This window comes from Rhineura floridana, chromosome 7 (genome assembly GCF_030035675.1).
Source record: "Rhineura floridana isolate rRhiFlo1 chromosome 7, rRhiFlo1.hap2, whole genome shotgun sequence".
Lineage (NCBI taxonomy): Eukaryota > Metazoa > Chordata > Lepidosauria > Squamata > Rhineuridae > Rhineura > Rhineura floridana.
The window spans coordinates 56,524,398-56,536,461 of NC_084486.1; the positions used below are offsets into that span (position 1 = coordinate 56,524,398).

A 12,064-nucleotide genomic window follows, 5' to 3' on the forward strand; every position below is an offset into this window, starting at 1 on the left:
TTAGCATCAGCTACTGTCACCTTTTACATGTTTAATAATACTACTCTAAAAAACAAGCTTTTGGATTTTGCAAAATTACTTAAAATGTAACGTGGTTATTATGCTGGTTTTCATGTCCTACAATTTCAGTCGTATTGTACCAGTCAAGATGTTGCTATCACAAAAGATCTTGCCTTGATCTTTCTCTATCAGTCTTAACCATGACATGCTTTCAGTGCAGAAGGGGAGAGGCCTAAGGCCTAGGCACATTAAATGATGAGAGTAGTGAAATTGAAAAGAGTGTAACTATTTAAAAAATCACCCAGAAAAATAGTAGTTTAGCTTGTTAAGTTTCTTTTTGTCAGATAAGTCTGCAGCTGGTCCTACAATGTATCTACAAAGCTTATTCCAGTAATTAGAAAGAAGTATGCCCTGTATGATTTTCTGACAGTTGATTACTATTTCTTTTTAGATATGAAAATGTGAATAATTGAACAACTTTGAGACTTTATTATAGTTTAGCCCCTCTTGGGCCAAATCATGGTGTACTGTACTAAATAATTTCAAACTGATTACACATCACTGGAAGACATTTGCATTTTGGGGTGTATAATGCATTTATATATGTCATTATATTAATTTAATTACACATATTCCTTAATGTAGATAGCATTGAAGTCTAATAAAATACTTATATACATTTTTGGATATTAGATATTAATATAGACCTTGAGGCAGAAACAGATGACAAAGAAGGTTAAGCCATCAAAATGAAAACTAAAACTTTGCGTGTCACAAGAAAGAAAATTCTACTGAATCTTGCCCATGTGTACGTTTCTAATTGTAGCAGGCAGATTCGAGATTTTTGGTCACAGCTGCAAGCTGAGAGTTTGATACCATTTTCTGCTGCCACATTAGCTTCAGCAATCCCAAGTTGAATTGACATCACAGACCGTTAAAATTTTATAAATTGTGGTATGATTAATCCCTCAGTACACTGGAATGACTTAAATATTTAGAATGTTTCTTCTGTTATTTTAATGCATGTAAAGTAACAAGATTAACTCCAGTGCACTCATATGTATTTAAATATGTCTTCTTCTTGAGCTGTAGGCTATTTCTGCATGGAGGAATCATTGAGTGTATTTGGTCATGTCAGACCCTATTTGTATGACCCATGCTGGATATTTGCCTGCATATGATAACCGGATATCTGGTCCTTTCCGAGGTTGTCTGATTGCTTGCCTCATTTGGCATGGAATGTGATTCCCTGCTATTCTAGCTTCTTATTCATTCAGTTTTTATTGCTGTGTAATTTTCTTATTCTAAAATAAAAGCTCTCCAACAAAAATTACTATGCATTAGGCCGCGGTAGCCTACTCAAATGGATATTAATACAGTTTATCTCTAAAAGGACGAATAATGTATTTGAAACAGATAAAAGGCCCTCCACTAAATGAGGAATGTTAATATCTTATGGCATGGTTAATAAAGAGATATTTCACAAGGGAGACTTGTTTTATGACTTTTGATACAACAGGCTTATAATCTGACATATCTTAAATGATATAATTTTGCACATACATTCATCTCTTTTATACCCAACAGTCTATTTTAGTAAAATTTGAATTCAGGACAAATTACTGGTACTAATTACTTTTTGGATTTATTCTAATACATATCTAGATAGAGATACATACCCAGCAAATCTACAATGAAAATTGTGAATTAGTAACATCTGGAAACGTTTTTCTTCCATTTTGCACAAATTCAAGTGTTTACATTTTTTTTTGTCTTTGAAACAATGTTTAAATTTAGCACATTGACTTATGTTGATAGAGAAGGCATGGTGCTAGATAATTTCTTAGAATAAATTACCTAATGGCCAAGTACATTAATTTTCAGCTATCAGGTTGTTGACAGATGTAAAGGAGTTAGAATAGAGAACCACCAATATTAACATTACACAAATTTGCTTTATTCCTCTTCATATTTCTTCTTCATCCCTGACTTTAGCTTACCAAGGCTCCTTCTCTAATTATCCACGAGGTCAGTAAGCAAAATTGGGAAGAAGCTGGGAGATCAATACAAATTATCCCTGAGCAAACCAGTGCTGACAGTTTGAATTGCAGCATATGTTTACCCAAAATCAGGCAATTTATCTTAATATCAGCAAAGTAATGCAGTGCAGGTGAAAGGTCAGGCAATCTCTCCACCTCATAATTACCCAGTTCTAAAACAGGAAAGTGGTATTGATTGGCCTGGCTCAGTGCTCTGTGACTGGGACGTGCCAATGCCTTGCCCTGGCTCTTCTGGACTCTTAGCTAGTAAACTCGACACACCAAGGATTTATTAGATGTGTGCGAAGGTTCTTATGTTTTCTCTTCCAGTTGTAGATTCTGCCAGTGAAGTCTTTTCTACTTCTCATTTTGTCAAACAGCAGGATGATAAAATGTGTGTGTGTGTGTATGTTTTCAGGCACTGTTCTCCATTCACTGAGGGCTGCAGGCCAGAACTGCTGCAAGTTCAAACAAGAGTGGGATAGGAGTCAAGGTGGATTTAGCCTGTTATTAGTCAATCTGTTCTGCATATTGCCAGCTGCTCTTTGAGGCACAGAGGCAAATTGAATAACCCACCACCCAATTATTAGAAACCTCAAAGTATTTTGAATACATGTCACTTCTCCCATAATTTAAAGAGTGAAGCAATCTTTTCTAATTCCTACACACAAACATATTTGTACAGTAGTTTTGCTATATCCAGCATTATGGGTGGATCATGGAGTCTGCAATGCATCTGTTTATAAGATGAAAGAAGTAGAATTCCAGACATTATGAAGCCATAATGTATTAATTAGAACATTAAGCAGAACAATGTTCTTCTGTGCACTTCAGGTTTTATAAGTGCATTATTAGTACAGATTTAGCTGAAGCTGAGTGAAGTGCAGTCCTAGCTATATGACTTCAAATACTTTTGGTTTTATGGTTGATAATATAAATTGAAATGAAACATTGGGAGGTGTCGTCACTTGTATGGAAATGTATAGTTATAAGTCATAAAGCTTCTGAAAGCTTGCATTAAAGCTTCTATCACCTGTCAGTTACATCTGCATGAAATCAATAGCAGTTGGCCATCTATCTTTTCTGATCACCTTTTATCATACCAGATTCATTAAGTCAAACAGTCATAGTGATTAGGTGGAAAACAGAAGAATCCTTGACATGTTACAAATGCACAGAGTGCCATCTTTTTTGTTCTCTAATCAGGAAAAGTAATATTTATTTAATCCTTTATTTGAGCACGTCATTTTGTGAGGCTATACAAGAGGCTCATCTGTCCCAACACACTAGGCTTCTGCCTGACACACTAGTATAGGCCCAGGCAAAGACATGACAAATTGTCCCCAAAGTCAATGCTGACAGCTTCTGATGATTAATGGTCTGATTATGAAGTGGTTTTACACATATAGAATTTACATCACAGAGAGTTAGAAATTTTGCCATGTCACAGACGCCAAGGCATTTTGAAGAGCTTTACTATTTGCAAAGAAAAAGGAGGGCGAAATCCCAGCAAAAGCCATGTCATGTAAAATCAATACATCGGATCAATGCTTTATTAACAAGAAAATGTCTTACTTCACATTTCTATGTGGACCTTTGTCTCCGGGATGCATGATGGAATGTCAAATCATATTGCAGTCTTCAACTTTTTGTTGTGTTATTGAGTGCATATCTTGGAAGCCTCCTTGCATTGATTATGAGATGTATTATTACATGTTTACACAAATAACTAGAGCACTTAATAATAATGTGAGCCAATTATTTTGAATAACCTTTCCAAATGTTGGACTGTGATCATGCACTAGCAAGTTGTGGGCTTTTTTTTTTTTTTGCAATCACTTGTGCTCACAAATCTGCTGAGCTGTTCGGTGTTAATCATCAAATTACATGCTGACTAATGAGTGATGGCCTAAATTGTACGCTGAGTAATGAATAGATGCAGGCAGTTCTTATTAGTCTCAGAAAACCCATTGATTTATGTAGCACCACGTACCATGGAGTTACTCTGTTAAAAACGATATCTACATCAAGAAATAATATACTCTAATAAGTATTTTCATCTTAACTCTAGTCCTTAGGCCTCCAGGCTCAGTTTTTGTTTGAGTCAGGCAGAGGTATAATAAAGCCCTATGACTCCTTATAAAGCTTGTTAAACACAATGTGTGCAGTCTAACTGAGTCAGATTCATGATTCATGCACTGTACACAGCAGCATGTGCTGCTGATTTATGACCAAGCACAGTTCATAGTCAAAATTACAATTTGAGGGATAAAAAGATTAATTACTATTTGTGGCCTGCAATTTTGTGAGGCTAGTGGATTGCAGCTGTAGAATGATAGTGCTCTACATCAGTTTGTAGTCAGCCATTCACAGATTATTAAAGCTTTGCAAGATTAAGTGCTCCTTCTGCCTGGTTTGTGCTCAGGCAATATGCTAGACAAAAAAGGACCACAGGGATAAATCTGAATCTAGCAATAGCTGGACATATGTCATAATTGCCAGTTTCCCATAAATCCCAGCCTGTATAGAAAGCAGTGCATGATGCAGACATCATATCATGACTGTAGTGATTGCTATATATGGCCTCAAGACCTGTAACTTTGTTACTGTTTCAACCATTTTTTTTGCACTATACTGAGTAACCCTTTGACTCTTCCCACTCCCCAGCCTAATTATGGGCAGAAATAATAATAGCATGCGTGTGTAAAAACAAAAATAGAGTTAGGGATACAAGTCACAAGAAATCAGTTCCTTATAATCCTTTAAAATGTGGGGCGGTAGAAATGTCACATCATTCTTTGCATTTGTTTTGTAACAACTAATAGATAGATTGACATACCATTTTGTATACATTTCAGCCCTCAATGAACCAACAATAGATTATGGTTTCCAGAGGTTGCAGAAAGTCATTCCACGGCATCCAGGTGATCCTGAACGGTTACCAAAGGTTAGTAAAGATTCCACAAGTTTCAGTTTATTGTCTGCTCTCACCATATATTTCAAATATCAAACATGCTACACTGCACATTATTGAACATTATCAAAATCAAGAGGTATAAGAAAGGAAATATACTAAAAATATATAGATCGACTGCTAATAGTTGTATTTATCACCTTTCAATTTCCAGTCATTCCAACAACTTTGTGCATGTATGTTTTTTAAGAGGATACATAACAATATCTGTTGGGTAGTTTTATTAAAAGAAGAATGGAATAGATTTTCTGAAACAAATATTTTGGATTCTACAAGAGGGACATAAAACTTCCTGCGTAATGAAATAGTTCAATTAAACATTTTCCACTCCAGTAGCTTGTAGTGATTTCAATCTAAGCAGCCCTACTCTGATCTGTGATTATTTGACTCTTGTTTTCCTTTCATTTTCTAAAGCTCGATTCAGTTTAATCTTTTGTTTACAAAGCTTTTGTTATAAGTCCCTGACTTAGCAGGCTAACAAATGAAGTCCACATATTAATATCTAGAGGGACTTTTCATTTAAATTCAACAAAGACAAAAGCTTCCTGTGTTGTTTATGCACATGACATATCACAGAAATTTCATTTTGATGTAAACATTAAATATAAGTCATGCTTATAATTTTTCCCTTTTTGTTTGATATATTTTTTCTCACCCCAATATTGCAATCTCTGATTTTTCAAGGCAATCTTTAAAACAAATGAAAAATGCAGCCATATCATCATGACTGGTTATTTTATATGCTCTTCTTCTGTGACCAAGTCTTGACCACCTCTGAGTTTTATTAACGCAATAAAACCTTTTAAACATTACCCTTTTAATGCTCAGCATGAATGTAAGCAATATCATTTGGCTCCTCTTTTAATTTTTGAACATACTAGCAATTCATATCAGATAGTCATTTTAGAATAAGAGGAAGCACACTGCAAGTTTTTTTTAAAAAAAATATGTTGGATATTGTAACTTGCATACTCTGATCCATCTTAGCTGTACTACGCATTTGGAACAGGTTTCCACCCACATATCATGGAAGGATGGGGAACTGGGAGTACAAACAGGTCTTGCATGCACACAGTTGCATTTCTGATCCAACCACTGAGGCTGTGAGCAGGGTATCCTTTCAAAAATACTAAAATTCTAGAATTTTTTCTTTCCCTGTTTGGGAATTGAAACAGATTCATTCTCTGTATACATACTCCATCTACCCAGCCAAACATCGCTATTTTCGAAAGGCTCCATATATGATCCTCTGTTATCAAGATGAGGTTTTTTTGTTCTAGGATTTTCAAGCACCAACAGAACAAAGTTTCACCTCAAGAAGAACTGCAGTAATTATTGTTAGAATGTATGGAGGCTCTTGGGTTCAGCTCTATAGGTTATAGATTAATAATGTTATTACTGCTTCCTGGTTTGCCATGTGAGACTAATATTCTACTAGTAAACAGATAAATATGGAGTTGTATCAGACTAAGTCATACTCATAGTAGACCCATTGTATTCAGTGGACTTGAGTCTTTTAATTTGATGGGATCTACTTGGAGTATGGCTTAGCTGAAGATAACCCCATGTTTACTACAGAATCCATACATTACATGCTGCCTCTAGTATTTTCAATATTTTATCGTTATCAGTTGCCAGCATTTCGGCAAGGGCAACTAGTGAAATAGATTTCCATGTACAGATTGCTATCCTGGATCTGCATCCATACCTACAAATGGCCTTTGCAGGGTGAAAACCTATATCAGGCATCTGGGGTTGCACATGCACAGTGTTTCTGCATCACTGAATACATGTTAAACAGCACTAACACCTATTGGGAGGGATCAAACAGCACTAAATCCAGACACCTGTCTCCCATCTGCCCCCCACAACAGGTGATCAGTGCTGTCAAAGCTGATAGTGCTATACATTTGTTTAAGAGAGGGAAGGTCTTTACACCCCACCTGCTGCTACATAAGGTATTTTATTTATTTATTATTTGATTTATATGCCGTCCTTCCTCCCAGCAGGAGCCCAGGGCGGCAAAGGTAGTTTCTAGAATAGCACATACCTTTTCAATATAGAAAGTAATTTAGAATAAAGCAGACCATGATCCTATGAAAACATTTCTGCACACACTTTTCTTTACACACATGAGTAATCCTATTGCAGGGGCACACACCTTCATCGGATTTAGGTGTACATGCCACACAAGGATTTGAGGGTTAGCAGGGAAAACATCAAACAATCTATTCTATTCATTTGCGAGTGAAGGGGCAAAATAAGACAAGGACACATCAGCTTGGGTTGAACAAGGGCCACTTTATTAAACTATACAAAAACACCTTTTAAAGTGACCTGCAGAGGGAAACCTAGGTGCGGAACTATCTATAAGCAAGCATCTTGCCATACAGCTCACGGGCGACCAGCCCCTGCTTGGGACAAGGGCAAGCCCCATCTGCTTACCCCTTCCACCAGCCACACCCAGTAGGTGAGTAGGGGGGCCTTCTCAGGTCACCACCCACCGGGGCCGCACAACCCTCGGGTGGATGAGTTAAGTTGGCCCGAAAAGCAGCCCATATCCTGCCCTCAAGCCGCAAAGCTCTGACAGACAGGCCTCTGGAACCGCCAATCACCTCCAAAGGTGCCTAAGGGGGCCACCGAGCTGTCCTTACCTATTTCCCTTTCCGCACCTTCCCGCCACAAAAAGGGGACAAATCTCTATTTAGTCCCCTTTTACCCACTGCCGAGAAGCACCTCTCGCAGACACCTCTGCAGGTCTGCCAAAAAGACGTTACCTGCGTCAGACAGGTGAACACCATCGGCCCTGTACAGTTCACCCATCCAATGCTGAATGCAGGGTGTGAAATAGCCAACCCCCCCTGCCCCAGAATAGCCAACCGAATTTGCCGGTTGACCTTCTTTCGCGCTTGGTCCATCCCTATCGGGCTCCAGACACCACGCCAAACCCTTCGCGGGAGTATGTCTGACCAAAGCAGACGTACCCAAGGCCGACATTGCCTTATTAACTGCATGCCATGCATGCCTGCCAAACTGAGGGCCATGCCCTTTCGTTGCAACTGAGGGCCATGCCCTTAAGTAACCGAGGCCATCGTTGCCTCCTGAACTGCATGTCCACACATGCCTGCCAAACTGAGGGCCATGCCCTTCCGTTACCTCCTGAACTGCATGTCCGCACATCCCTGCCAAACTGAGGGCCATGCCCTTAAGTAACTGAGGCCATCGTTGCCTCCTGAACTGCATGTCCGCACATGCCTGCCAAACTGAGGGCCATGCCCTTAAGTAACCGAGCCCATCGTTGCCTCCTGAACTGCATGTCTGCACATGCCTGCCAAACTGAGGGCCATGCCCTTCCGTTGCCTCCTGAACTGCATGTCCGCACATGCCTGCCAAACTGAGGGCCATGCCCTTCCGTTGCCTCGCCAACTGCATGTCCGCATATGCCTGCCAAACTGAGGACCATGCCCTTAGGTAACTGAGGCCATCGTTGCGTCCCGAACTGCATGTCTGCACATGCCTGCCACCTGAGGGCCTTGCCTCAAATACTGAGTTGGGAATGACCACCACATGTGGAGATGTCTGCACTGAACCAAGCTGGGACAAAGTGAGTAGGAGCCCGTCCCAAAGTATTCCTCGCCAGCCAAGCCACCACACTGCAGCCCATTGACTGAGGCCTAGCTGTAAGCCCAGGATAGGGTGCGCAGCTGCTCCATCCCTGTCCAGCAACATTGCCGGTCCATCAATGTTATACAGGTACAACTCCCTTCCATGGAGACATCTGATTGCTGGAGGGCCCGTCAAGACAAATCTCCCTTGGATCCGGCCACCACCTCACCTATCCTAAAAGCTCCAAAAACCAGCATAAGGGCTGCCACCTGGAATAGTCTGGCTTCATAGCTTGAGGAGCATACTGTTTTTCACTGGCCCACCATACTCAATAAAATGTCCCATGAGAAAGGGCAACGGGGATCAAGAGTGGCAGGGTGTTCTCTAGCCCACCCAGCTAACATACGGCGGACTCTGAAGTCCCTGGAATAAGTGGGAAAATCATCAGCCTTTACCTCGAAGTGCTTGGACTGAGAGGCCCAGTCTCCAGCCATTCACTAGGCAATCCCAGCAGGTGACTCACTGAATAGGCCACTCTGGTGCATAGCCCTTGCCGACCCAGAAGTCCTGGGAAAAACCCCTCCTGCATTCTGATAGCTGTTGAGCATGCTGGGGCGACAGACCGGCTTATGGCCATCTTTGACTCTGCTCCCCAATCTCCCAATGTGCAGTTGCACAGCACAGCTGAACCACTCCACCTGAGTCTACCTTACCATGCCCCAAAAGAAAACATTAAAATCTGGGCACTAGAGAACAAATGAACAGACAAGGGCCATAACCCTACCTAAAATGGACGGGAGAGTTCCCAAGCCTCACTGCCTATAAGTCCAAGCCTGCAGCCAGCACAAAACCCCCGGATGCATCCACGGACTTCCAGTTCTACCTCCCAGCCCTACCTAGAGATGCTATGGACCTTCAGCCTGCAGTTCAGAGGCTCTAGCCCTGAGCTATGTCACGTAATTCTACAGCAAGTTAGTTAGTTCTTCCCCAGGAGTGTGGGAAAACTAGACCAAATGATTTGGGCAAGAATATAAAATGTAACCTGCAGTTTGGCTCTAATTTCTTGATCAATATTTGATCACAACAAGCATTAAATTATTATACAGCCACAAACCTGAACCTGTAGTAAGGCTGTGGAAGCCCTGCTACGACCTCATAAACGACCGGAAAAGACCTCTAATACCTGGAGGGCAGACAAGAAACACTTTCTTGGCCTAACTGTCATGAAACCCTTACTGACTGACCACATGAGTATGATTGGTGGTGAATTAGGTGGTATGCCCAGGAAGGTTAACACCGGGCAGGATGGTCCATTGACACAGCCATTAAGATGAACAAGTTACATAGCCATTCCATAATCTGTGACATCAGGTGTTAACATGCATCCAAATTTTTTTAATTTATTTTTGTTACCCTCTCATCCCAACAGCCCCTTCAAGGAAGGAGCTGAAGCGCTCCATGCGAGAATAGAGCAGCCTATATGTAATGCTCTACCTCATAGAATTGACTGAAAAGGCAAAAACCCAGCAGCTATAAATCCCCTTGTATCCCCACAGTAGATGAAAAAACAGATTAGATGTCATACTTTCCCATAGGCAGTGCATTAACTAACTGGTAGGAAGCCATTACTGATTGCCATTGCGTCTATGCCCAAGACAAATTTAAGAGTGCAGTCCCTTAAGGCAAGCCCTGAGACTACAATATGGGATCCAGAAACTGAAAGAAAACCCCATAACAAAACAAACCTCCCCAGGAACTGGGCAGTCTGCAAGCAAGGTCCCAGTACCTCGAGCTTAACAGGGGAGGAACGCTTTCCTTGAGCAGCTACTGCTGGGTGCTTCTCCTCACTGCTGTGAGGGCCACTGGCCTCATATTTCTTGTTTCACATAAAGAAAGGAAATAATTTATGAGTAAGCACACTTTCCCAGCCACCATTTTAGTGCAGCTAACCCAGTCCCCCAAAGCACAGATACTGGAGATATGGCGCTGCCACCCATATTTGGCCAACTGCAGCGGCCTCCCCCTTGTAGGCTTCCAAACACCTATCATAATAGATGTCCAAAATGCAAAATTAACATCCTATATCCCTTTCTAGTAAATGATATCATAAATCCAAGAGCAGCAGATGCTGAGGATGTGTTGCTGTCACCAATATGTGGCTGCATTATAGCAGGTTTTCCAACACATATCTAAATAGATGAGCCAATGCAACAGTTGCATGATATGTAATTCTAGGTAATGATATCAGAAGTCCTAACTAAAATGTAATTTCAGGTACTGATGTTTTGTTGTTGGTGCCACAATCCTCAGTAAAGGGGGGAAGAGTCTGCCTGGACCTTAAAAGGCAGCCCTATGTCAATAAGAGTCTAAGATCCTGTAATATGAGGGATCTCTATTAGGCAAATCGGGCTTTCCTCTTTATTCCTATTCCCCAATCAATATGATTACCATCTGCTAAACTTTCCATTCCTAACTAAATTCAGGTAAATGCCTCTTCTGTCTCAGAGTGAACAAATAGCCTGAAATTAACACTTGGAATGCAAAAGGACCACTCACTTAAGATAGAGCGATTTAGACATTTTCTAGCAAACTGTTATCTCCGCCCTTATTATATAACTATGAAAGGTTAAAAAGGCTCACTAGGCCCCACCAATATACTAGTATGTAGTATAATAATCACATAATTAAGTACTTCAAACCTCATACATGCCCAGGCCTAGCAAGAAGTTGTACCTATGCCTGGGCCTAGCAAGAAGTCATAAGCCTCATGAAAGGGCTCTGCCATCACATCATGCATCCACCCTATAATAATATAATAAAGAACCAACCTGTGTATATCATCGGGGGGGCTAAGCTGGATAACCTGCGGGGGTGGGCAATTCTCCCCCTATGTCTGGGCCTAGCAAGAAGTCATAAGCCTCACAAAAGGGCTCTGCCATCACATCATGCATCCACCCTGTAATATAATAAAGAACCAACCTGTGTATATCATCAGGGGGGGCTAAGCTGAACCTGTTGGGGGGAGAGTGCTCAGAGGGAACTTAAACTAGAAGGATTAGACACAATTTCTTTTGTTCGTCCCTTTTATTCTGATTTATTTTTAATTTCCCTTTATGTGCATGAGTCTGTCTTTAACCAGTGTATTAGCATGACTATATTTAATTTTGTTTGTATATCCAGTATAGTCTCATTTATTTTTAAACTTCCTGTGTCTTTCTTTTAACCAGCAGCAGCACTAACGTCGCGCTGCTCAATAAAAAGCCTCAATCAACCCCTCCACAACTGCTAGGTGGGGGGGGTATCGGACGTGCCGCTGCTAGGCCCCACTACGAGGCCTGCCCCAGTCGCACCCACGCCGCAACGCTACCACCCACAGCTGTTGGGGCTCCCAAAACCCCCTCTGTGGGTAACCAATTAGGCCTAATAGGCCCAACCAATGCCCACT

General features: G+C 41.0%; 1 protein-coding gene across 8 annotated transcripts in view; it reads left to right on the forward strand.

The window, feature by feature from the left end:
• Positions 1-12,064, forward strand: part of EBF3 (EBF transcription factor 3) — a 228,885-nt gene that overhangs the window by 186,523 nt on the left and 30,298 nt on the right. For all 8 annotated transcript variants that reach the window (XR_009763991.1, XM_061635646.1, XM_061635649.1 and 5 more), the window contains one exon: positions 4,898-4,986. Coding sequence is in view for 7 of the 8 variants with exons in the window: in XM_061635646.1 (XP_061491630.1) it covers positions 4,898-4,986 (89 nt within the window). In the remaining variant the exon portion in view is untranslated. The remainder of the gene's footprint in view (positions 1-4,897; positions 4,987-12,064) is intronic.